At 36.1% G+C, this 26,981-nt stretch overlaps 3 protein-coding genes across 9 annotated transcripts in view; 1 reads left to right on the forward strand and 2 right to left on the reverse strand.

Moving 5' to 3' along the window:
* The window catches only part of Spri (sprint), a 183,378-nt gene extending 165,257 nt beyond the window's left edge, over positions 1–18,121 (forward strand). For 5 of the 7 annotated variants that reach the window (XM_064071482.1, XM_064071483.1, XM_064071477.1 and 2 more), the window contains 11 exons: positions 14,054–14,247; positions 14,297–14,705; positions 14,757–15,769; positions 15,818–15,961; positions 16,012–16,334; positions 16,373–16,484; positions 16,527–17,002; positions 17,064–17,195; positions 17,248–17,511; positions 17,566–17,734; positions 17,783–18,121. In XM_064071482.1, coding sequence (XP_063927552.1) covers positions 14,054–14,247; positions 14,297–14,705; positions 14,757–15,769; positions 15,818–15,961; positions 16,012–16,334; positions 16,373–16,484; positions 16,527–17,002; positions 17,064–17,195; positions 17,248–17,511; positions 17,566–17,734; positions 17,783–17,907 — 3,361 coding nt within the window. In that variant the 3' untranslated portion in view covers positions 17,908–18,121. The remainder of the gene's footprint in view (positions 1–14,053; positions 14,248–14,296; positions 14,706–14,756; positions 15,770–15,817; positions 15,962–16,011; positions 16,335–16,372; positions 16,485–16,526; positions 17,003–17,063; positions 17,196–17,247; positions 17,512–17,565; positions 17,735–17,782) is intronic. The other 2 variants (XM_064071478.1, XM_064071479.1) reach the window with 2 other exon arrangements.
* Positions 18,122–18,490: 369 nt separating this feature from the next.
* On the reverse strand, positions 18,491–18,924 carry LOC135140981 (tudor domain-containing protein 3-like). Its single transcript, XM_064071745.1, has 3 exons — positions 18,852–18,924; positions 18,662–18,803; positions 18,491–18,611 (listed from the first exon to the last, which is right to left on the reverse strand). The coding sequence occupies exons 1-3, from the start codon at positions 18,900–18,902 to the stop codon at positions 18,565–18,567; spliced, it is 240 nt and encodes a 79-aa protein (XP_063927815.1). The 5' UTR covers positions 18,903–18,924; the 3' UTR covers positions 18,491–18,564.
* A 4,783-nt stretch (positions 18,925–23,707) lies between these two features.
* On the reverse strand, positions 23,708–25,715 carry LOC135140946 (tudor domain-containing protein 3-like). The gene is made up of 7 exons (XM_064071698.1): positions 25,429–25,715; positions 25,295–25,379; positions 25,179–25,244; positions 24,813–25,131; positions 24,067–24,767; positions 23,877–24,018; positions 23,708–23,828 (listed from the first exon to the last, which is right to left on the reverse strand). The coding sequence occupies exons 1-7, from the start codon at positions 25,455–25,457 to the stop codon at positions 23,782–23,784; spliced, it is 1,389 nt and encodes a 462-aa protein (XP_063927768.1). The 5' UTR covers positions 25,458–25,715; the 3' UTR covers positions 23,708–23,781.
* Positions 25,716–26,981: the final 1,266 nt, after the last annotated feature.

Genomic DNA, 26,981 nt, shown 5'->3' on the forward strand with positions numbered 1-26,981 from the left:
TTGGCGCTCTCATTTGCTGAGCGGGTGGGCCGACAAAATCAAACTAGTAGGGTAATTTATTTAGTGGTTGGGTGTTTTTCGGGCTGTGTCCGAGCAGAATGCGGCAATTTAATTAGGGGCTGGCTGGGGTGAATTTTCTATACGAAAACTTCTTAAATATTTAGTTGGGAGCAGATGAGGCGGCCGCGTCAGTAAATATTAATACGAGTGGTGTGCGGAGGTTATTTCTTTCACGGGGTGGATCTTTAATTCATCTTTGTGGGGATGGAGGAGTGGAGAGGGACCGGGGTCATGGCATAGAGTTAAAGTCCGTTTTCCTTCGTGGAGGAATTTTTGCAAGTGGATTTGATATTCTGTACAATTATTTTGTGTATTGTTGGTTGCATACATCCCGACTTTTAAAAATCAAATCGTAAAATTGAAAAAATCAAAAATTTTAAAAATATACTGTTATATCTTACATATTTAAATTGAAAACCAGAAAATTGCAAATCGAAATTGGAAAGTATAAAACGAAAAATTGTAAAAATAGAAAAATTAAAAAAGCCAAAGTTCAAAAATCGAAAAATTGAAAAATCCAAAAATATAAAAATTTCACATTGAAAGAAAAGTAAAAAAAGAAAAATTAAAAAATCTAGACGTTCAAAAATCAAAAAATTGAAAAATGCAAAAGTAGAAAAATTTCACATTGAAACAAGAAAATTATAAAATCAGGCATTGAAAAGCAGAAAATTTGAAAAAAAAAGAAAATAAACCAAAAAGTTCAAAAATCGAAAAAATGAAAAAGACAAAAATAGAAAAATTTCACATTGAACAAAAGAAAAATTATGACTTCAGAATATTAAAAACCCAAAAATTTAAAAAATAAATAAAATAAAAAATTCAAAAATATTAGAATTTCACATTGAAAGAAAAGAAAAATTATAAAATACAAAACCGAAACGAAAAATTGCAAAAATAGAAAAATAAAAAACAAAAATTAAAAAATCTACGTTCAAAAATCAAAAAATTGAAAAATCCAAAAATTGAAAAATTTCACGTTGAAACAAAAGAAAATTATAAAAGCAGACATTGAAAAACACAAAATTTGAAAAAAAGAAAATAAAAAATCAAAAAGTTCAAAAATCGAAAAAAATTAAAGGCCATAAATAAAAAAAAATCACATTGAATAAAAGGAAAATTATGACATCACAACATTAAAAACCCAAAAATTTAAAAAATAAATAAAATAAAAAATCCAAATATCGAAGAATTTTACATTGAAAGAAGACAAAATTGTTAAAATCTGAACATTGAAAAACAGAAAATTTGAAATAATAAAGAAAATAAAAAACCGATACGAAAAATTGCAAATATAGAAAAATTAAAAACAAAAAAAAAACATTAAAAAATCTAGGAGTTCAAAAATCGAAAAATTTAAAAATCCAAAAGTAGAAAAATTTCACATTGAAAGAAAAGAAAATTATAGAACCAGACATTGAAAACAAAAGAAAAAAATCTAAAAGTTCAAAAATCGAAAAAATGAAAAAGCCAAAAATAGAAAAATTTCAGATTGAACAAGACAAAAATTGTGACGTTAAAAACCCAAAAATTGAAAAAATAAATAAAATAAAATATCCAAAAATTGAAAAATCTCACATTGAAAGGAAAGAAAAATTATAAAATCAGAAACATTGAAAAACAACATGTGAAAGAATAAACAAAATAAAAAATCGAAACGAAAGATTGTAAAAATAGAAAAATTAAAAAAACGAAAAATTAAAAAATCTAAAAGTTCAAAAATCGAAAAATTGAAAAATCTCACATTGAAGGAAAAGAAAAATTATAAATTAAAAAAAAACAAAAACTAAAAATTCTAAAAGTTCAGAAATCGAAAAAATGAAAAAACCAAAAATAGAAAAATTTCACACTGAACGAAAAGAAAAATGATAAAATCTGAACATTGAAAAACAGAAAATTTGAAATAATAAATAAATAATAAATAATAATAATACTTTATTTACGGCTAAACCAATATTACAAAATTGTATTTACATGTTGAGGACAGTTTTTACATTACATTTAAAACGTTTACAAGACACATTAAAAAATTCAATGTCGTGTCGGTGCTTATTGGCTAGGTTACAAAGTCGAGGTAACACAGTATTTTTACCATAGTCAGTACGATGGTGCGGAACGCTAAAAAGAATAGGATCACGAACATCACGGGATGGCACATGCAGATGAATCATGGACAAAATATTCGGACAATTGCAAAGATTATTTAGTATTTTAAATAGAAAACAGATATCAAAATAATTTCGTCGTGTATGTAAAGAAGGTAAACCTAGATATAGAAGAAGATCTGTATAGTTACTGGCTTTATAATGGATATTTAATTTAAAACATAGAAATCTAATAAAACGTTTTTGGATTTTTTCCAATCTCAGGGCATTTGTTTCACGATACGGACACCATATCACAGTGCAATATTCCAATATAGATCTTACAAGTGAGCAATATAGTGTGACAAATGTCCTGAGATTGTTAAAATCACTGCACTGTCTCAGGACAAAACCTAATGTTTTATTTCCTTTATTTATAATATTATTTATATGTATCTTGAAATCAAGGTTTGCAGCAAAGGTAACCCCTAAGTCATTAATTGACTCTACAACACTAAGCTCATCAGAGTTAATATAATATGAAGGGACGGTTTTTACACGTTTCATAGAAAATCTGATTACCTTGCATTTAGATACATTAAGTTGTAAGTCGTTGGAATTACACCAATTTACAAAGTTAGTCAAATTGCTCTGTAGTAATACAGAATCTTCGGGGTCGTGAATTCTATAAAAAAGTTTTAAATCGTCAGCGAAGAGTAAAAATCTGCATCCCGAAAAAGCAGAGCTAACGTCATTTATAAATAAGAGAAATAGTAATGGTCCCATATGGGACCCCTGTGGAACACCTGATGTGACTTTAATCGGCCGCGATCGGCAATCTGCGATTTTGACCCTTTGAAGTCGACTCGTAAGATATGAGTTTATCCAGTCTAAGAAAGGACTGCCAAATCCTAAAGAATTAAGTTTAGCAATAAGTTTATCAATATTTACACAATCAAAAGCTTTTTTAATATCCGTATGGATACAGTCAACGATATGTCCACTTTCGATATTATTAAACAAATAATGGGAGAACTCAGTCAAATTGGTGTTTGTAGATTTACCTACTATAAAACCATGTTGCTCTTCAATAATTACATTTTTGATGAACGGGAGTACCTTTGCTGTTACAATTTTATCAAATATTTTAGGTAGAGCAGGCAGTAAGCTAATACCTCTATAGTTGTTTATCAGGTTCTTATTCCCATTTTTATGTATGGGCACTACGTCTGACATTTTCCAAGCAGATGGGAATATTCCTGCGCTTAACGATTTGTTAAAGATTATTTTCAAAGGTAAGACCAGTGAGGATGAGCACATTTTCACAAAAGCTGGCGGTAAACCGTCAGCCCCCGGACTCCAGTTCATGTCAATATTGTCGAGAGCTTTTGTAATATCATCAACACTGATTTCTATCTTTAAAATATCTATTAAGTCGTTACAAGTGGAAGCCGTCGCCGTTTGGTTAACAGAATTTGGTTTAGCATATATACTTTCAAAAAAATCCGCAAACAAGTTACAAATGTCAGGTAACTTTTCAGCTTTGACATTTTCAAGACACATAATTTTAGGTATAACATCATTTGTTTTTTTTGAGTTAACATAGGACCAAAATGCCCTTACATCATTATGTATGTTCGATTCGACATTATTTAGGTAAGTTTTTTTACACTCGGAAATGGCTTCCTTACATTCACGTCTTAAGGTACTAAAAACGTTATAATCCTCATCCTGCTTGGTGAGTTTGTACAGTTTATGAGCTTTTTTCTTTTCATTTATCAGAAGTCTAGTTCTGGAATTAAACCATTTGGGATACTTATTGGAACGCTCAACATGCATCGGGACGTACAAGTCAATCGCAGTAGATATTATGTCGTAAAATGCACTAACGCAGACATCTACACAGCTTATATCACACAGAAATAACCAATTAATATTATTAAGAAAGTTGTTAATATCTTCGTAAGAGGCCGCACTAAAATGACGATAATAGTTACAAGATTTGTCATTTGATTTCTTCGAGAAGTCAATATGCATAAATTCAATACTTAAGGCAGGATGGTAAATGTCACAATTTATAAGAGGATGACAGCTTGCAACCGACAAATCCATTTCATTACAAAAAACAAGATCTAGAATAGAACCCGTTGAATTAGGGTTTGTATTAAACTGATTTAAGCCACAAAAATTGTAACTGTCACAGACATGTTGATCTAGAGCATTGTTACCGCAGATAGGAGAAATCCCGATTTCTGGGTCCAGATACCATGAGATATTTGGGAGATTAAAGTCTCCTACCACGCAGATAACCGAGTCTGAATATTCACTAGATACTAATTCGATAGTTGAGCAGTGTTCAGTGTAAATTTCGGGTGAAGAGTCAGGAGGAATGTAGACTGCACCTATCACAAAATTCACATTATTAATACTAACTTTGATCCAAATTTCCTCGCGGCAATTGGTGTTTACGTCCAGCTGAAAGGAACCGAATATCTTCAGTACAGCCACCAAAACTCCCCCGCCTCTGGTTTTGTTTGTAGATTTAGTGCATCTATCTCTTCTATAGATCGTATAACGATCGTCAATGAATTCCTTATTCGTAATACCCTCTATAAGCCAGGTTTCTGCAAGCACTATCACTGGATAATCTTCGCTAAGGATGCTGTCATAAAGATTATTTAATTTTGTACGAATACCCCTGACATTTTGATAATAAACTAAGAAGGATTCAAGATTTCCATCCTGGCCCCACTTTAGTTTCTTGAATCCTCTTCTGAGTTTTTTGGAAGCTTTTGAGTACTCGATAGTCTTCTGGTGTATTCGTTAAAAAATTTTCTAACTGCTACACCCTTAGGCCAGAAGTTCGGTTCAAGTAGGTCCTTAAAATAGAGTGAGTCCATTGTAATCTTGAAGGAACTATACGTATCGGGATGTCGAGATTGAAGCTTGGCAACTTTAATGCCTGGTGATATATTTTCTTTCAATAAAGATAAAGATACTAAGTTGTTTTCAATGAAATTCGATATTTGTTCATCCGTTATTTTAGGGTTGATCCTAGTTAAGTGAATGGAAGATCGTTTTACCACCCTCGCAATGGCAAAGCCATCATTGTTGTTACCACCCGGGTCAGTGCCATTTCCAATTATCAACGGTTTGCGTTTATTTGTTCGATCTTCTTTTGGCTTCTGATTGTTTATATTTATATCGTGGGTGTCAATGACACTATTACTACTTGGTGTTTTTTGCACATTGATGTTTTTCTTTATAACTTTTTCTGGGGATAGCTTCTTATCAGGTTCGCTACTTATTTTATCATTTCTTATGTACGGTGTATCAGGTTTTGCATTTGAGTTGGCTTTTAAAAGTACAATATGTTCATTTAATAATCTAACATGCTCACGCAACTCATTTATCGTTTGATCCTTTTGCTTCATAAGGTAGGTGAAAATGGAGAAGTCCATTTTCTTGTCAGGTCCAATAAGGTGATCAACAGCTTCAAAGAACGCTGTATCATCTTCTCCCATAGGCACTGGTCCGCAACAAAGGGCAGATGAATTATCCAAGAATTGAATATTTGTCACTAGTTTTGCACAACTTTGGTGGTATGCATTGCCACATTTTGCACATTTGATAGCGTTTACAACCTTTGATTTACATTTCTTGCACGACAAGGTAGATTCCGATGCGTTCGCACCGCCCGCCATTTTTTTTATTTTTTTTTATAAAGAAAATAAAAAACCGAAACGAAAAATAGAAAAGTTTCACATTGATAGAAAAGAACAATTATAAAATCAGACCATTGATAAACAGAAAATCTGAAAAAATAAAGAAAAAATAAAAAACCGAAACGAAAAATTGTAAACATAGAATAATGAAAAAAAACGAAAAATTAAAAGATCTAAAAGTTCAAAAATGAAAAATTGAAAAATCCAAAAATATAAAAATTTCACGTTGAAAGAAAGGAAGGAAACATTATTAAATCATAACATTGAAAAACAGAAAATTTGAAAAAATAAAGAAAATAAAAAACCGAAACGAACAATTGAAAAGTTTGAAATCGAGAATCAGAAAAATTTAGAAATGAAAACTGGAAGAGTTGAAAATCGTAAAATTGAAGAAACAAAATATTGAAAAAAGAGAAAACTAAAAACTTGGAACATCAAAAAATAGGAAAGTTGTAAAAGTGAAGAAAGTAAAAACCAAGAAATGAAAAACTGCAAATCGAAAATTTTGAGAAATGAAATTTTGAAGAATCAAAAAATTGAGGAATTAAAAAATAGAAAACTGGGGAAATTGAAAATCGAAAAATTGAAGCCACAAGTTGAGAGAATCAAAATTGAAAAAACAAAAAATTGTAAAATCCAAAAATACTTGAGAAATTGTAAATCGAAAAATTAAAACGATAAGTTGAAAAAATTACGATTTAAAAAATAAAGAAAACAAAAATAAAAAATTCGAGAATGAAAATTTAAAATATCGAAAAATTGAATATTCGCAGTTGCAAATCGAAAAATTTCAAAATTTAAAACTTCAAAAATCGAAAAAAATTTTTAATGAAAACTCGAAGCATATTAAAAATTTCAAATCGAAAAATTGAAGAAACGAAATATTGAAAAAACAAAAAAATTATAGAATTGTAAAAATAAAGAAAAATTTAAACAAAAATTGAAAACTTGAAAAACTGTAAATCGAAAAATTGCTAAAATTGAAGAATCAAAAATTGAAAAATTCGAATCGAAAAATTGAAGCGAATTTATCGAGAATTAAAATAAAATGACGAAATATCATAAAACCCAAAAATTGAAAAAATAAAGAAAATCAAAAACCGAAGCGAAAAATTTTAAACTCGTAAAACTGCAAATCGAAAAATTTGAGAAATGAGAAACTCGAGAAATTGTAAATCAAAAAATTAAAGCGATAAATGAAAAAACAAAAAATTATAAAATCCAAAAATACTCGAGAAATTGTAAATCGTAAAATTGAAAAATCTAAGAATTGAAGACGCAAAAATTGAAAAAATTCAAATCGAAAAATTGAAGCAATAAATTGGAAAAGTAAAAATATAAAATCCGAAAATTAAAATAGTAAAGAATATAAAAATTGAGAACTCGTAAAATTGCAAGTCGAAAAATTGAAAAAACGACATGAAAAAACCAGAAAACTATAAAAAATAAAAAACAAAAACCAAAAACCGCTTACGAAAATTTCGAAAAAATCAAGAAAATGAAGAATTAAAAAAATCGAAAACTCGAGAAATTGTAAATCGAAAAATTGCAGCCATAAGTTAAAAGAATTGGATTTGAAAAAGTAAAAAATGATAAAATCCAAAAATCGAAAAAATACAAAATGTGAAAAAACCCAAACAAAAAAGTGAAAACTCATAAAATTGCAAATTGAAAAATTGCAAAATCTAAAAGTTTGAAAATCAAAAAAATTTAAAAATGAAAACTCGAAAAATAGAAAAATTGTAAATGGAAAAATTGCTAAATCTAAGAATTGAAGAATCAAAAATTGAAAAAATTCGAATCGAAAAATTGAAGCGATAAATTGAGAGAATTAAAATAAAAAAAAATTGTAATCAAAAAATAAAATCGAAAATTTTGAGAAATGAAAAAGTGAAGAATCAAGAGAAATTGTAAAATGAAAAATTGCCAAATCTAATAAGAATTGAAGAAACAATTCAAATCGAAAAATTGAAAAACTGGTGAAAAAAATGAAAAGCGGAAAAATTCAGGTCAACAAAACTGGAGTGTTATTTGTATCACTGGTTTTACTTTACCGTGATTATCGTTATCAGATACCAAAATTCGCAAAAAATTTGTGTAATTGGAGTTCTGTCGAAATAACCCTCGACCAATCTTTGCAAATAGCCGTAAAGAGCTAAAAAAATTGCCTGATGGCCAACTTCTTCATCCCCACTAATTGCCTCGAGCCCAATCACCCAAACATCTCCACATCGCCGGTGGTTTTGCGGCGATTATTTCACACTCCGCCGTCGTCTAATGACCCGTCAAACTTCCATTAACTCCAAGACAATCAAATCTGATCCCTGAAACACGACTCCCCTTCCTGTAAATATCATAAAACGTCTAAAAGAAGCTCCCGCTTCGTATTCCGGGCGGCAGCAATGGTTGTTTATTATTTGTTAAGTGCCAGAATGTAGACGGTCGACATATCCAGCAAAAAAAGTCCCAGCGCTGGCACCCCGCCAGCGCCGCCCACCGAAATTCCCAGCGTCTTCCCGTCGATTTCACGAACCGTCGCATCACATTAAAAAGCACAAAGAGTTTTCCCGGCACCGAAAATTTGGCGTTTTCAGCCCGGATCATCGATAATTGAGTTCGGTGTTGCGGCTAACAGACGGATGCAACAGTGTTGGCATTTTTAACGAGGTGCGAACACGCCTGGTTCGGTTTAATTACGTCACGTTGTGTGTGACGGCATAACATCTTCAGGTGATTAACAATGAATGTCGGCGGGGCGGCGCGGAGGGGCGGCGGAGGGACATGTAAATCTGTCTCTTTCAGTCTGGTCCAGGATTTATCGGGGGTTGCCATGGCGGCTGGGCGACGCTTCATTGTCCCTGCATCATCCGGCATTATGGGAAGAAGAGAGTGACTATACGGTGCCGGAGGCAAGGAAAGGGGGAAAGTATCGGGAAGAGGGACGAGTCATCTGGAGCCTTTCGAGGCTTTCTTCCGATCGAGAAATTCTACACCCACAACAGGTGTCGGGCGGTGATTTAATCGATGCAAATTGGCGCTGGAAAGGGGCGCCACATTTTTTCTACGACCAGACACTATTTAGAGCGGAAAATGTCTATCATGTATTTTAATTATCAGAATTTTTCGTGTCAACTCTTTTCAAAATGCCAGTGAAAGGTTGGCTATGGAAGAACAATAATTGTCCGTTGAACTGAAAAGTGTATTTATATTTTAATTTTTTATTATCATTATTATTTCTACATTATCGCCACTTTGAAGTTTGTTTCAATCGTAAATTCGAACACTTGACAAAATTAAATTAAATCTTCATCTCACAGTAAATAAAATAAGCCAATGAAGTTCAAAACTGGAAGTGGGTGGTCTTACTTTAGTTTTTTTTTTTTTTTTTGTTTAGATTGCACTATTTATCAAAATAAAATCCACTTTTCGTCCAATAAAAGCTCCACGGCTTACGACGAATAAAAAAATATATCAGAATTGAGACAGGGTGGGTGGGCGGGGCTTACATTTTGCCTTTTTTTCTTAATATACATAGCCATCTTTTCACAACAAGAAACTTAAAACATGTTTAAAATAGGGGCGGAGCCTAATAGCAAAATCGATATTTCCTTATACAAATTTTCCATTTTAAACAACATAAGTTTCATGTTGTGAAAAGATGTCTGCATATATGTATTAAAACAAAAAGTCAAAATGTTAACCCGCCCACCATCGTGAACCAAGAGGGCGGAGCTTAACTGCAAAATTTTTCTTTATTTACAAGAAATTAAAAACATGTTTTTGAGTATCGTGTTGTTTAAAGAATACTATGCATATTAAGAAAAAATTGGCAAAATATAAACCCCGCCCACCCACCCCATCTTTATTGGATAGTTGAGTGGGTAGGCGGGGCCACTTTGAAGTTTGTTTCAATAATTGCAGATTCAAACACTTGTGAAAGTAAAATTCAATCTTCATTTCACACTAAATAAAATAAACCAATGAAATTTAAAAGTGGAGTGGAACGGATTACGCTCCGCCCCTTGGTTTGACAACTAATGAAAAATTCATCACATTGAGCTTGGGATGGATATGGGTGGTAATTTCTCGTGGAAAAATAAGGATTTTACAATTAAGCTCCGCCCCTCGGTCTACGACGAATAAAACAAATCATCAGAATTGAGACAGGGTGGGTGGGCGGGGCTTATATTTTGTCTTTTTTTCCTTAATATACATAGCCATCTTTCCACATCAAGAAACTTAAAACATGGTTAAAATGGTACATTTTTGCAAGGAAATATGGATTTTGCAATTATGGGGCAAAATCGACATTTCCTTTTACAAATTTTCGATTTTAAACATTTTTTAAGTTTCATGTTGTGAAAAGTAGTCTACACGTATTAAAACAAAAAGACATAATGTAGGCCCGCCCACCCGCCCTGTCTCAATTGCAATGATTTTTTTTATTCGCCGTGAACCAAGGGGGCGGAGCTTAACTGCAAAATTCTTATTTCTTTACAAGAAATTAAAAACATGTTTTTGAGTATCGTGTTGTTAAAAAAATACTATGTATATTAAGAAAAAAAAAGGAAAATGATAAACCCCGCCCACCCACCCCATCTCAGTTGGATGGTTGGGTAGGTGGGTGAGGCCACTTCGAATTTTGTTTTAATAACTGTAGATTGTCACTTGTCAAAATAAAATTCAATCTTCATCTCTCAGTACATAAAATCAACCAATGAAATTAAAAAGTGCTGGTGGGTGGGTTTAGTTTTACCTTTTTAGTTTAGATTCCACTATTCATCAATACAAAATTCACTTTTTATCCAATAAAATAAGCCAATGAAGTTCAAAAATGGAAGTGGGTGGGATTAGTTTTACTTTTTTGTTTAGATTTCTCTATTTATCAAAATAAAAGCCACTTTTCGTCCAATAAAATGATTGATCGAGAAAAAACCCCGGTGGGTGGGCGGGGCCACTTTGACGCTTGTTTCAATAATTGTGGATTCGAACACTTGTCAAAGTAAAATTCAATATTCATCTGACAATAAATAAAATAAGCCAATGAAATTCAAATCTGGAGGTGGGTGGGATTACTTTACCTCTTTTGTTTAAATTTCCCTATTTAGCAATATCAAATCCACGTTTCGTCCAATAAAACGAGTGATCGAGAAGAAAACCGGGTGGGTGGGCGGGGCCAGTTTGAAATTTCTTCTAATCATAGATTCGAACACTTGACAAAATAAAAATCAATCTTCATCTCACAGCAAATATAATAAGCCAATGAAATTTGAAAGTAGAAGTGGGTGGGGTTAATTTTACCTTTTCTGTTTATATTCCACTAATTATCAGTACAAAAGCAAGTCGTCTTCCAATGAAATGACTGAACACAAAGAAAAAGAAGTGGGCGGGTCCACTTTGGAGTTTTTTTAATGTTAAATTCGACACTTGACAAAGTAAAATTCAAGAAGTAAGCCAAATTCAAAAGTATATATAACACGATTACTTAAGAACATATTTCACATGGTAATTTCTCGTAGAAAAATAATTATTTTACAATTAAGCTCCTCCCCTTGGCCAAAGACGAATAAAAAAAATCATCACAATTGAGACAGGGTGGGTGGGCGGGGCGAATAAAAAAATCATTACAATTGAGATTGGGCGGGTGGGCGGGCTTACTTTTGGTCTTTTTGTTTAAATATGTGTAGACTTTTTCACAACAAGAAACTTATAACATGTTTAAAATGGTAAATTTGTATAGGGAAATATGGATTTTGCAATTACGCTCCTCCCCTCGGTCTGACAACGAATGAAAAATTCATCTCGATTGAAATCGAGAGGGATGAGTGGGGCTTCTCTTTCGATTTTTTTTTTTTTAATTAATACATTAAGTTTTCTTTGTATAACACGATTACATAAAACATATTTCACGTGGTCATTTTTCGTTGAAAAATAAAGATTTTACAATTACTCCACCCCTCGACTTACGTCGAATAAAAAAAATCATCACAATTGAGATAGGGCGGGTGGGCGGGGCTTACATTTTGCCTTTTTTTTTTAATATACATAGCCATCTTTTCACAACAAAAAACTTAAACGTAAAATAGTACATTATTGCAAGGAATTGCAAAATCGATATTTCCCTATACAAATTTTCCATTTTAACCATGTTTTAAGTTTCATGTTGTGAAAAGATGGCTATGTACATTAAGAATCAAAAGGCAAAACGTAAGCCCCGCCCACCCGCCCTATCTCAATTGTGATGATTTTTTTATTCGCCGTGAACCTAGAGGGCGGAGCTTAACTGCAAAATTCTTATTTCTTTACAAGAAATTAAAAACATGTTTTTAAGTATCGTATTGTTCAAAAAATATTATGTATCTTAAGAATAAAAGGCAAAATATAAACCCCGCCCACCCACCCCATCTCAATAGTGATGATTTTTTTAATTCGTAGCAACTTAAAACACGTTTAAAATGCTAAATTTTTGTAGGGAAATATGAATTTTGGAATTAGGCTCCGCCCCTCGATCTGACAACGAATGAAAAATTCATTACAATCGAGAATTGACATCGGGGCGAGTATGGGTGGGGCCTAATCTTTGGCTTTATTTTTTTCTTAATATACATAGCATTCTTTAAATAGCACGATTCTCAAAAACATGTTTTTAATTTTTCGTAGGAAAATAAGGATTTTGCAGTTAAGATTGTCACAATTGAGATAGGGTGGGTGGGCGGGGCTCCATTTTGCCTTTTTTTTTCTTAATACATGTAGTCATTTTTAATGTGAAATCTTCTCGGGGTTCCAACTGTCCTTTTTAAAAATGTAAAACCTTCTCGGGGGCCCCAAATGATTTTCTTTTTTTATTTTAGAATGTGAAACCTTCTCGGGGGCTCCAAGAGTCATTTTTTAAGAATATTAAATCTTCTCGGGGCTCCCAACTGTCTTTTTAAGGAGGTGAAAACTTCTTTTTTTCTATTACACTTTGACTAGTGCCTTCTATATTGTTTTTACTCCATAGAGGTTATCACGAAAAAGTAAAATTCCGCAAAATCGAATTTTACAATTTCTCAGAGAAGAAGAATTTTTTGAACTGTACTTCAGAAGCGAGGAAAATTTTGTCAAAATAACTTTAGACCAATTTTTTTGTTTAGATTTTACTATTTATTAATATAAAATCCACTTTTTATCCACCAATAAAATGAGGGGTCAAAAAGAAAACGGGGTGGGTGGGTGGGGTCAATTTGAGGTTTTTTATAATCGTAGTTATCAAAATAAAATTCAATCTTTTCACAGTACATAAAATAACCCATTGAAATTAAAAGTGAAGATGGGGGTGAAATTAGTTTTATCACAAATATTTTGAACGGTTTTCATCCACTTTGTACGCAACTCAAAATTACTGAGGATTTCAAAAAACGGGCCAGTTTTTTTTTAAAACAACGCAGATCTTGCTTGGCCATGTTTAAAGTTTATCTAGCGCCACCTATACGTTAACAGCATCAACTGCGCATTTGTTTAAACTACAGTAATCTAAATATATCTCCCGTTCTGGCGCCTGCTCTTAACCTCCCATTATAACGCATCGATGTCCGAATTCCCACAACCTCTTCCTCATACCACACCGAACGCCTTTTAATTTAAATGACAGCGTCGCTCGACAAATAAACCCAACCAAGAGACTGTGACTGATGCAATAAAAGCAAACAGCCACATAAATAGCCGGAATTTCAAACAAGAGGAAAAAATTCCACGGCGAAATAATAATTAAAGTGTCGTTGAGTTAAAAGCGTTGCATAAGTTTTATTTTTAGCTCCCGAATATCGCCAACGACCGAACTGCTCGAGTCTTCGCCCTCTCCGATCCACCCAATAAATTCATTATCTTTACCTCCAACAATAAAAATAAATTCATCGAAAGCCCGCTTTGTCGATTTCCATAATAAAGCTTGTTTTCGGAACGTACAAGAGTGCTCTCGCTCTTAATAAATCAACCCGTTTCCGCCGTATAGCCCTCGAGGATTATTGGACTTCCCATTATACACATTCCCTAATAATATGTTTTATGAATGGTTAAAAGCATTGTTATGTTCGGGCGAGTCGTAGTAGGGTGGCCGAACTTGTTTTGCAGCGTCGTTTATTCGAATCAAAAATGAACAAACAAGGAGGAATGAAAATCCTTGACTCACTCCTCGTTCTTTTGCAGAAGCGATGCCTTCCTCGAGCCGTACCTGTTGGGCGACCGCCAGAGCCCGGGCGTGGGCGCGCCGTCCCCCTCGCCGCCCCCGTGCCGCGCCGTTCCCGACTCGTCCTCGCCGCCCTCGCGCTCTGCCTCCGGCGAGTCCCTCCTGTCGTCGAACGGCGGCTCGGAGGGCGGCAGCGAGGACAGCGGAGAGTCAGGTCAGTAGCCAACCCTTTGATGTGAATCGGCTCGAATCGGTTTTCTTAGGTTACGGGGCGACCTGTGACATCGGCTTGACGGAGCGTTTAATCAGGTCGCATCCGATCTGGTTCCTCCCGGGGATACAGAGAGCGGGGGCTTTTCACCTCCTCCAGGGGAAAGAAGAGGGCTGCTTTGTGGTGAGACAGTCGTCTCAGAGCGACACCATGGCCCTGTCGGTGCGGCTACCCCTAGACAAGGGACCCTACATCGAGCACTACCTTATCCAGTCCACGGAGGGACAGCTGGGGTTGGAGACCAGCGAGAACCGGTTCGGGAGCATGCCCGAGCTGATCGCCCACTACGCCAACTGCTGCGACGAGCTCCCGGTGCAGCTGACTCTCCCGAAGGCCATCCGGGAGGCCAAAACGAGGCAGCAGTTGTCGTCGCTGGCGCTGCTGGGGCAGGAGTTCTGGAGGTACGTGTAACCTCACGCGTAACTAAACTTGAACCTGTGGTTTGTCTCAAGGTACAGTCCGCCTCCCTCCGCCGCCTCTAGCCCGGACGCCGACCTAGTATTAAACTTGAACCCTCTGATGACCACGTTCAAGACGGCGGAGCCGTCGACTCCCGTGACTAAAGACAGTAAGCCCACGCGGCCCAACACTCTGAATTTGATGAGTTTCATCGAACCCAATAAGGAACCCATCAAACCCAAGAACGAGTTGGTTTCGAAGACGCCCCCGCCGCCTCCTCCCAGATGGTCGAAGCCTTCGACCCCGCAGAACAACTTCACGGTTACAACGACTGTTACCTTCAGTGTAAATACGCAAAGTCCGCACGATTTACCTCCGTCGCAAGTTGAGGTGCACTGTGACCCGAAGAGGATGTCTCCCGAGGGACAGTGCAACTCTACCATATCATCGAAGGGTAGTTTGAGGCGGCCAACCGACCAAGTTCTCTCACCCAATGGGTCAATCCTCTCGCCTAGCTCGGACCCGAGCAGTCTCTTATCTCCTGATACGTTATCGCCTTTATCAGCTAGTAAAACCGCCCGACATAGCAAACGATCCAAACATAAACTATCAAAACATTATCAAGAAAGTGACATTGTTGATTCCCCCACTTTTTACTACAAGAGTGGATTGGGGGATAAGATCAGTGATTACGAAGACGTGTGGACCAACGAATCGACGAATCGAGGGAAAGGGAGCAATTTGGCGTCACCTGATCTTCTACAACACACGAATAATAACGTACTGAGTCCGGCGGAGTCGTCCCATAGGAGTAATTGTAGTACCCCGGTACAGAATACCAAGGCTGTGCAATCACCGGTGATCGAGGACATGGCGAGTCCACATATACCCAAACAAGGGAGTCCGTTTTATGCTGAACCCGCGGATTCCATCGCACCAGTACCCAGAAGGAACCTACCCAAGACGATGCTTCCGATGCAGCAGAGACACTCGAATCCACCGGGATTATTCAGCCATTCGCCTCTGAGTCCCGGGTTGGAGCGGATAGAGTCGTCAGACTTCAACGGTAAGTCGGCCTTCATTCGTGGTACCAACTAGGTTAAAATCATTCTAGTAATGTCCTCTTCCGTGGACAATCTAAGCCCCAAGCACCGCTTCCCGGGTTTACGCAAGCCGGAAGCCAAACCGGTACTACCCCCGTCGATCAAGACTAAAGCTAGCGATAATTGGCAGATCGACAACGGGTGGACCTTCAGAGGTACGTAGGTGGTTCCTCTAGAGTCTAGACCTTCTCTAATTGGTGTGTAGGTAACGACTTCGACGTGGCCATGGAATCCAGCGACCAAGACTACGATTCCGACTGGCCCTTGATCCCCACTTTGATGTCTTCCTTGCACCCCTACACCCCCGATCCCGACGACCGGATAACCGTCCAAGACATGATCTCGAAACGGTTCCCCGATATCCGGATCTCCACAGAACTGACCGCCGACGAGGAACTGTGTAGAATGTCCGCGTACGACAACGTGGAAGACCGAAGGGTACCCCGAGCCCCGCCTTCCGAAATCAGCGAACACACCGAATTTTCGGAACCTTGGACTGAACTCAATCAAGGAGTTACGAATACTGAGGTACTTGGTCTTTGTTGTTCGGTACCAATTTGTAGCAGTTGTTTCAGACTGACGATTCCATATCGGAGCGAATCATGAACCATCAAAGTACAAAAGTAGCGTCGATAAGTAGGTCGAAGAGTTTTAAAGATCGGTTGGATCCGTTACTTTGTGAGTACTCGGTAGGTGAGTCGTCGTTGATTGATTGGTTAGTTTTAGCTGCCCCACGTTTACAAGCGTTAAGGAACAGAGAACAGACCGGTCCCAAAGCGGTAGGTGCTGCCATTAGGACGTACGCGTTGGAGTTGGCTCAAGACAAGAACACAACGTTTGCTCAAAACATTGACAATTTCATTGCGTGCACGTGCGAGTCGAAGGAAACCAATCCGCAGATCATCATGAGGAATATGCGGCAGTTTATGTCGGGGATGAAGAACTATCTAGTGAAGCACGGGGAGAAAGGGTTCTACAAAGAAATCGAAAGGGAGAGGAGCAAACTCAAACCGACGGAGTTTTTGAATTTGGACGCCATTCTAGAGGGGGTGATGCACAAATTGGTGGTGAAACCTCTCAAGGGGCATTTGCAGAAGTTGTTCCTTGATCACTACACAAAAACCGGGGCTATTAGACTCCTGGCTGACAATATCCAGTTCGCTGCGACGCGACCCATCTCAGAGTTGGCTATCAAGGTGAGACGTTACAGGCGCCCCCAAGGCACTCCGTTTTCACGCGATTCGGGTCTGCTTTCAGCCGAAAATCACCTTGCCTTCCGACAGCTCTCTCAACACCATTTCCCAGTACTTACAAAGGTTGCAGACGGCGGACTCCCCTTTGGAAAAGTTGGAGTATCTTCTAGCCGCTATCGCGACAATCTTCAACTCAGTAAGTCCCCCTGAAGCTGAAGCTAAATTCTTCATATATTAATGCATTGTAGGTGAAAACGGGTCAGCTGACCGGCTCTGGTAAGACAGTGCAACTGGGCGCAGACGACTTCCTCCCGCTCTTCGTCTGGGTCCTCGTCAAGACCAACTTCGTAGCGGCCGAAATCGAAGCCGAGTACATGTGGGGGTTATTACACCCGTCGCTCCTCTCCGGCGAAGGAGGCTACTACTTAACCACCCTGTCTTCCGCAGTTCACGTACTTAAGAATTTCAAAGACAGTTGCGTGGAGAATGTAAAGAATCACGTGAAGAACGACGTACGACACCCTAATCAAAATTCATGATATTCACACTAAGGTCTATATTTTTAGTCGGTGCTCAAGGTGGTGGTTCCAGACGAGCTGCACGGCTCCATTCTGACGAAGACCCTGCCCGCGAAGCCCCACATGACCACGAAGGACGTGTGCAACATTATCGCGCACAAGGCGAGGATCACGAATCCGCAGGATTACGCGCTGTATAGGGTGACGGATGGCGAAGGTAGGGTTGGTGGGGGCGTGAGCGGTGGGCTGATTTTGGGTGTTTCAGAAACCATGCTCTTGGATAACGAATGCCCGCAGGATTTTATCACTGGGAGTAAGCATACTATGTTAGCTTATAAAAGAACTGACGCTAAAATCGCTTGGCCAAATCAGGACAAACTGAATCTCTAGTCATGTATTTTTAACGTAAATCGGTTTGTCTACTGTACATATTTTTGTGTTATAAAAGTGTAACTTGTCAATTTATAACGTTTAATACCGATGTTAATCTTTTTATACAATGTAGCATAGCTGCATCTTGTTTCTTCTCTCAGTAACAAATTTTGTATCTAATTTATTCTTTTCAACTGTGCTAAGTAATGTCAATAAATATATTCTTGAAAAAGTGATGTCTCTTGAATAACCAGACCTCATTCTCACGTTAATCTGGTAAAATCAGCTGCTTCTTAGTTGTTCCAAAGCAATTTAACCTCACTTTAAGTCAATTTAGCAAAACAAGACTGTAGACCCAAATGTGGAACTAAATTCAGCTTAATTTGACTACGTAATCAAAACTAAAGCACCAATATTGTGCTTTAAATCAATAAAACATCACCGATTAAAAATTTTTATTTAAAGTGAGGTTAGGTTTTCTGGAAAATCAAACGTACACACACAACAAAAATTACGAGTGTACAGTCAGGAAAATGGACTCACTTGACCTTGATTTACTTTACTGAAAGGTCCAGCTACTAGTTCGAAAAAATCAACAAAATGATTTAGAAATATTTATTAGTAAAAAACAACAATAAATATCATCAGGTAAGTAAGTGATTGATAATTGACTGGCTATTGCCTCCTGTAAGTCCTCGCACTTCTTCTAAATTCTGTTGGTCCTAAAACTTGACATTTACAACACTCCTACCAACTTAAAAAAAAATAATACCTGTATAATGCGGTTTTTTATTATTTTCTTTACTAACTACTGGAAGACAGTCACTCTTCAACACCTCTTCAATATTGCCATACCCTTTAAACTTGACCACGCACGTCTTATCAGTGACAGCAGTAATAGAGGCATTATAAAACTAAAAACACACATTAAACCCCCCATTGAGACTCCAAAAACTCACAACCTTCCCATCTTCCCAATATTTAGCGACACAATCATCCCCCACTTTCCACATGATGCTCCCGGCATCCTCCACACTATTTTTCGAATTGCAATTTCACGAATTTTTCAATTTTAATTTTTCAGTTTTTCCATTTTTTAAATTTTCATTTCTTCAATTTTTCTATTTGCAATGTTTCGTTTCAGTTTTTCATTTTCTTTATTTTCTCAAATTTTCGTTTTTTCAATGTTCTAATCTTATTATTTTCGGATGGGTGGGACTTCTCTTTTGGTTTTCTTTTTTAATTATTACATTAAGTTTTCTTTGTATAATACGATTACATAAAAACATATTTCACATGGTAATTTTTCGTTGAAAAATAAAGATTTTACAATTCAGCTCCACCCCTCGGCTTACGTCGAATAAAAAAATCATCAGAATTGAGACAGGGTCGGTGGGCGGGGCTTACATTTTGCCTTTTTTTTAATATACATAGCCATCTTTTCTCAACAAGAAAATTAAAACATGTAAAATAGTACATTATTGCAAGGAATTGCAAAATCGATATTTCCCTATACAAATTTTCCATTTTCACCATGTTTTAAGTTTCATGTTGTGAAAAGATGGCTATGTACATTAAGAATCAAAATGCAAAACGTAAGCCCCGCCCACCCACCCGATCTCAATTGTGATGATTTTTTTTATTCGCCATGAACCTAGAGGGCGGAGCTTAACTGCAAAATTCTTATTTCTTTACAAGAAATTAAAAACATGTTTTTAAGTATCGTGTTGTTCAAAAAATATTATGTATCTTAAGAATAAAAGGCAAAATATAAACCCCGCCCGCCCACCCCATCTCAATAGTGATGATTTTTTTAATTCGTAGCAACTTAAAACACGTTTAAAATGCTACATTTTTGTAGGGAAATATGAATTTTGCAATTAGGCTCCGCCCCTCGATCTGACAACGAATGAAAAATTCATCACAATTGAGAATTGACATCGGGGCGAGTATGGGTGGGGCCTAATATTTGGCTTTATTTTTTTCTTAATATACATAGCATTCTTTAAACAATACGGTTCTCAAAAACATGTTTTTAATTTTTCGTAGGAAAAGTAAGGATTTTGCAGTTAAGATCGTCACAATTGAGATAGGGTGGGTGGGCGGGGCTCCATTTTGCCTTTTTTTCTTAATACATGTAGTCATTTTTAATGTGAAATCTTCACGGGGTTCCAACTGTCCTTTTTAAAAATGTAAAACCTTCTCGGGGGCTCCAAGAGTCATTTTTTAAGAAGATTAAATCTTCTCGGGGCTCCCAACTGTCTTTTTTAAGAAAATGAAAACTTCGTTTTTTCTATTACACTTTGACTAGTGTCTTCTATATTGTTTTTACTCCATAGAGGTTATCACGAAAAAGTAAAATTCCGCAAAATCAAATTTTACAATTTCTCAGAGAAGAAGAATTTGTTGGACTGCACTTCAGAAGCAAGGGAAATTTTGTCAAAATAACTTTGGACCAGTTTGTTTGTTTAGATTTTACTATTTATCAATATAAAATCCATTTTTATCCACCAATAAAATGAGGGGTCAAAAAGAAAACGGGGTGGATGGGTGGGGTCAATTTGAAGTTTTTTATAATCGTAGATTGATGAAATTCAAAGGTGGAGGTGTGTGGGATTGATTTTATCTTTTTTGTTTAGATTCCACTAGTTATGAAAATAAAATTCAATCTTCTTCTCGCAGTACATAAAATAAGCCAATTAAATGAAATTAATCTTTTTATACAATGTAGCATAGCTGCATCTTGTTTCTTCTCTCAGTAACAAATTTTGTATCTAATTTATTCTTTTCAACTGCGCTAAGTAATGTCAATAAATATATTCTTGAAAAAGTGATGTCTCTTGAATAACCGGACCTCATTCTCACGTTAATTTGCTAAAATCAGCTGCTTCTTAGTTGGTCCAAAGCAAATTAACCTCACTTTAAGTCAATTTAGCAAAACAAGACTGTAGACCCAAATGTGAAACTAAATTCAGCTTAATTTGACTACGTAATCAAAACTGAAGCACCAATATCGTGCTTTAAATCAATAAAACATCACTGATTAAAAATTTTTATTAAAAGTGAGGTTAGATTTTCTGGAAAATCACATGTACACACACAACAAAAATTACGAGTGTACAGTCAGGTAAATGGAGTCACTTGACCTTGATTTACTTTACTGAAAGATCCAGCTACTAGTTCGAAAAAAATCAACAAAATGATTTAGAAATATTTATTAGTAAAAAACAACAATAAATATCATCAGGTAAGTAAGTGATTGATAATTGACTGGCTATTGCCTCCTGTAAGTCCTCGCACTTCTTCTAAATTCTGTTGGTCCTAAAACTTGACATTAAATCACTCCTACCAACTTAAAAAAAAATACATAATGCGGTTTTTTATTATTTTCTTTACTAACTACTGGAAGACAGTCACTCTTCAACACCTCTTCAATATTGCCATACCCTTTAAACTTGACCACGCACGTCTTATCCCCCCATTGAGACTCCAAAAACTCACAACCTTCCCATCTTCCCAATATTTAGCGACACAATCATCCCCCACTTTCCACATGATGCTTCCGGCATCCTCCACGCTATTTTTCGAATTGCAATTTCACGAGTTTTTCATTTTTAATTTTTCAGTTTTTCCATTTTTTAAATTTTCATTTCTTCAATTTTTCTATTTGCAATTTTTCGTTTCAGTTTTTCATTTTCTTTATTTTCTCAAATTTTCGTTTTTTCAATGTTCCAATCTTATTATTTTCGGATGGGTGGGGCTTCTCTTTTGGTTTTATTTTTTAATTAATACATTAAGTTTTCTTTGTATAACACGATTACATAAAAACATATTTCACATGGTAATTTTTCGTTGAAAAATAAAGATTTTACAATTAAGCTCCACCCCTCGGCTTACGTCGAATAAAAAAATCATCAGAATTGAGACAGGGTGGGTGGGCGGGGCTTACATTTTGCCTTTTTTTTTTAATACATAGCCATCTTTTCACAACAAGAAACTTAAAACATGTAAAATAGTATATTATTGCAAGGAAATACTTATTTTGCAATTATAAGGCGGAGCCTAATTGCAAAATCGATATTTCCTTATACAAATTTTCCATTTTACCATGTTTTAAGTTTCATGTTGTGAAAAGATGGCTATGTACATTAAGAATCAAAATGCAAAACGTAAACCCCGTCCACCCACCCGATCTCAATTGTGATGATTTTTTTTATTCGCCGTGAACCTAGAGGGCGGAGCTTAACTGCAAAATTCTTATTTCTTTACAAGAAATTAAAAACATGTTTTTAAGTATCGTGTTGTTCAAAAAATATTATGTATCTTAAGAATAAAAGGCAAAATATAAACCCCGCCCGCCCACCCCATCTCAATAGTGATGATTTTTTTAATTCGTAGCAACTTAAAACACGTTTGAAATGCTAAATTTTTGTAGGGAAATATGAATTTTGCAATTAGGCTCCACCCCTCGATCTGACAACGAATGAAAAATTCATCACAATTGAGAATTGACATCGGGGCGAGTATGGGTGGGGCCTAAAATTTGGCTTTATTTTTTTCTTAATATACGTAGTTTTCTTTAAACAATACGGTTCTCAAAAACATGTTTTTAATTTTTCGTAGGAAAAGTAAGGATTTTGCAGTTAATATCGTCACAATTGAGATAGGGTGGGTGGGCGGGGCTCCATTTTGCCTTTTTTTCTTAATACATGTAGTCATTTTTAATGTGAAATCTTCTCGGGGTTCCAACTGTCCTTTTTAAAAATGTAAAACCTTCTCGGGGGCCCCAAATGAATTTTTTTTTTTAGAATGTGAAACCTTCTCGGGGCCTGCAAAAGTCATTTTTTAAGAAGATTAAATCTTCTCGGGGCTTCCAACTGTCTTTTTTAAGAAGGTGAAAACTTCTTTTTTTCTATTACACTTTGACTAGTGCATTCTATATTGTTTTTACTCCATAGAGGTTATCACGAAAAAGTAAAATTCCGCAAAATCAAATTTTACAATTTCTCAGAGAAGAAGAATTTGTTGGACTGTACTTCAGAAGCGAGGAAAATTTTGGCAAAGTAACTTTGGACCAATTTTTTTGTTTAGATTTTACTATTTATCAATATAAAATCCATTTTTATCCACCAATAAAATGAGGAGTCAAAAAGAAAACGGGGCGGGTGGGTGGGGTCAATTTGAAGTTTTTTATAATCGTAGATTGATAAAATTCAAAGGTCGAGGTGTGTGGGATTAATTTTATCTTTTTTGTTTAGATTCCACTAGTTATGAAAATAAAATTCAATCTTCTTCTCGCAGTACATAAAATAAGCCAATTAAATTAAATTAATCTTTTTATACAATGTAGCATAGCTGCATCTTGTTTCTTCTCTCAGTAACAAATTTTGTATCTAATTTATTCTTTTCAACTGTGCTAAGTAATGCCAATAAATATATTCTTGAAAAAGTGATGTCTCTTGAATAACCAGACCTCATTCTCACGTTAATCTGCTAAAATCAGCTGCTTCTTAGTTGGTCCAAAGCAAATTAACCTCACTTTAAGTCAATTTAGCAAAACAAGACTGTAGACCCAAATGTGGAACTAAAATCAGCATAATTTGACTACGTAATCAAGACTGAAGCACCAATATCGTGCTTTAAATCAATAAAACATCACCGATTAAAATTTTTTATTAAAAGTGAGGTTAGGTTTTCTGGAAAATCAAATGTACACACACGACAAAAATTACGAGTGTACAGTCAGGAAAATGGAGTCACTTGACCTTGATTTACTTTAGTGAAAGGTCCAGCTACTAGTTCGAAAAAATTAACAAAATGATTTAGAAATATTTATTAGTAAAAAACAACAATAAATATCATCAGGTAAGTAAGTGATTGATAATTGACTGGCTATTGCCTCCTGTAAGTCCTCGCACTTCTTCTAAATTCTGTTGGTCCTAAAACTTGACATTTACATCACTCCTACCAACTTAAAAAAAAAATACCTGTATAATGCGGTTTTTTATTATTTTCTTTACTAACTACTGGAAGACAGTCACTCTTCAACACCTCTTCAATATTGCCATACCCTTTAAACTTGACCACGCACGTCTTATCAGTGACAGCAGTAATAGAGGCATTATAAAACTAAAAACACACATTAAATTCCCCATTGAGACTCCAAAAACTCACAACCTTCCCATCTTCCCAATATTTAGCGACACAATCATCCCCCACTTTCCACATGATACTCCCAGCATCCTCCACGCTATTTTTCTTCTGCGGTCCTAAATTTAAATGCTGCTTCAAACTCCTGCTAGCGAACTGGGTATTCAAAGCCATTTTCTCGAAACTGTTGCTCAACCCATTGACGCTCTCGTTTATTTTATTGAACGAAGCCTGTGGTCTCACCTCATTTTTGATTTTATTTGGGTTATACTGATCCGGTTTTGGGTAAGTGCGATTTTTACTGCGCTGGTTGCTGTCGTTCACGAACCGGACAGGCTCCAAAGGTGTCGCATTCCCGTTGCTAGCCTCATTCGGGGGCAACTTATCCTCGAGAAAATCGAACAGCGAAACTCTTTCTGACGGTTTCAGGGGCTTCTCGTCTACGTCTTTCGCCCCGAGTTTGGTTTTGCTCTTTTTGTCTTTGCCGGAAAAGTCGGGTCGGCTGCGGGGAGGCGGCGCCGGTTGCACCGGTTTCGCGCCGCCCCCGAACACTTTCTTGACCGCGCCGGAAGTGGCCTCAGCTATCGCGTCTTGTCTCTGCAAATCGAACTTCGTGTTTTCTTTGCATTCTGCGGATTTATTGTCCAATGACTTGAATGGTTTGTCCTGGATTTCTGACTGGATTTTGCAACCGAAGTTTACCCAAGCTGGGGGGCCATCGCTAGACGCTGCCAATAATCATTATTAAGAAGGTTAGAATTGTAGTGTCTTACAAGTTTGTCTGTTGTGGTACTGAACACTCCTGGCTAACTCCCACTTTTCGAACAAAGCTGGAACTTTGCCCCCTAACAAGGAGCAGTTGTTTGATTCTAGGAGAATATAACCTGAGCTGATTTTTGCCGAATGGATCAAGATTTTGGAGCCTGGAGGGGTTTTGTCTAGGTTAAGTGCAGATATGGAGGAAACTTCAATCGCTTGAATGTAGCTGTCGCCGTCTGTCAGGACTAGTTTTAACATACGCGGGGCCACGTGGGAGTTTTCGTTGGCTTTGGGGGCCCCGATGTTCCTAATTTTTTGAATTTGGAGCACAACCTTAAATGCACACTACTTTACACGAGTCAGAGTTGGTGGCTACAAACCTGAGAAATACTATTTTTATTCTGGATTTTAGTCAGAACGGGGGTACCGGTTTCCTTCAAATCAGACTAAAAAAACCGTGGGTGTAAGTAGGTGTAAAAATAAACGAATTACTTACATTAAGCGCATTCTTCAAGAGCGTCGACTTGTCTGTTATCGTGCTATTTTCGGTGATTATTTCTTCGCCTTTTTGGGAAATACTCCTGGAATTGAGGGTGGAATGGGGTCTAAACACAACATAACCTCACTTACCAAGCTTGTCCTAAAATATCCAAAGCCATCAGAAACGTTACTCTTATCAAATTTTACGCCTTAATAAGTAAACCATGTCTAGGAAAAGTCAAATTAACCGTGAGAACTTATGAAATTAAAAGAAAATTGTTTTTGTCACTGAACATTAACAACTGTCATTTCTTTGATGGTTTTTTCACGTGGTGGCGCCACAGGCGAAAATGGGAAAGTCAAATTTGAAAGTCGAAACTAAATTCTAAATACATTTAAGCGGTTTTAAAAGAAAATTAGTGTGCAATTAATTAAATAGCAAGTGTTACTTTGAAAAATTAACAATTAAAAATATATTTGGAGTAGGCGCTAGGCTGACGTTTTTGATAACAAAGTATTATTTTCTGAATAGGTAATATTATAGGGATTTGTATACGCCAAGGTCGAAATAGACCAAAATTTTAAGATATTACCGTCGATATTACGGTTTTCTGTGAAAAAATCCACTCAAAAAACCATTTTGAACAATCTTGGGGGTGAAGTTGGCTCGGTCTGTCAAAGTTGTCACTTGTCACCACCCAAAAATAAATAAAACTGAACACCAGAATACAATATATCTGTTTAAATAATAAGACAATAATCAAATCAGTAATCTCAGAATGAAATTAGTTGCGGTCTACAAACATACAATGTTTGCAAAGAATCGGCAACCCAACATACGTCTAACTAGTGTTAGAACTGTTAATTGTTGGAGTTTGTTGAGTTGGTACGCTAAGGTCGATTTTTCAACCAATCAAATTGCGGTAGTGTGCAGTGCTGTCAACTTGAGTGGCGCTAAATTTTTGGTTTGTTTTTTTGTTAATACACATATAGTATTCTTTGAACAATAACGCGACACTCAAAAACATGTTTTTTATTTCTTGTAGAAAAAATAAGGATTTTGCAACTAAGCTCGTCTTACGACGAATAAAAAAAATCATCAGAAATAGCCATCTTTTCACAACAATAAACATAAAATATGGTTAAAATGGTACACTTTAGCAAGGAAATATGGATTTTGCAATTATGGGGCGCAGCCTAATTGCCAAATCGATATTTTTTTATACAAATTTTCCATTTTAAGCATGTGCTTCATGTTGTAAAAATAAGTCTACACATAAAGGCAAAATGTAAGCCCGCCCACCCACCCTATCTCGAGTGTGATGATTTTTTTTATTCGCCGTGAACCAAGAGGGCGGAGCTTAACTCCAAAATACTTATTCTTTACAAGAAATTAAAAACATGTTTTTGAGTATCGTGTGGTTCAAAAAATATCTATGTTAAGAAAAAAAAAAAAGCAAAATATAAACCCCGCCCACCCACCCCATCTCAATTGTAATGACTTTTTTATTCTTAGAAACATAAAACACGTTTAAGACGGTAAATCTTTGTAGGGAAATGTGGATTTTGCAACTAGGCTCCGCCCCTAGGTCTGACAACGAATGAAAACTTCATTACTACATATTTAGATCAGGTCAGATATGGGTCGTACGTAATCTTTGGCTTTAATTTTTTCTTAATATACATATGTAGTATTCTTTAAA

Source organism: Zophobas morio, unplaced genomic scaffold (assembly GCF_036711695.1).
Source record: "Zophobas morio isolate AGI-343-1 ecotype UQ-CSIRO unplaced genomic scaffold, CSIRO_AGI_Zmor_V1 ptg000041l, whole genome shotgun sequence".
Lineage (NCBI taxonomy): Eukaryota > Metazoa > Arthropoda > Insecta > Coleoptera > Tenebrionidae > Zophobas > Zophobas morio.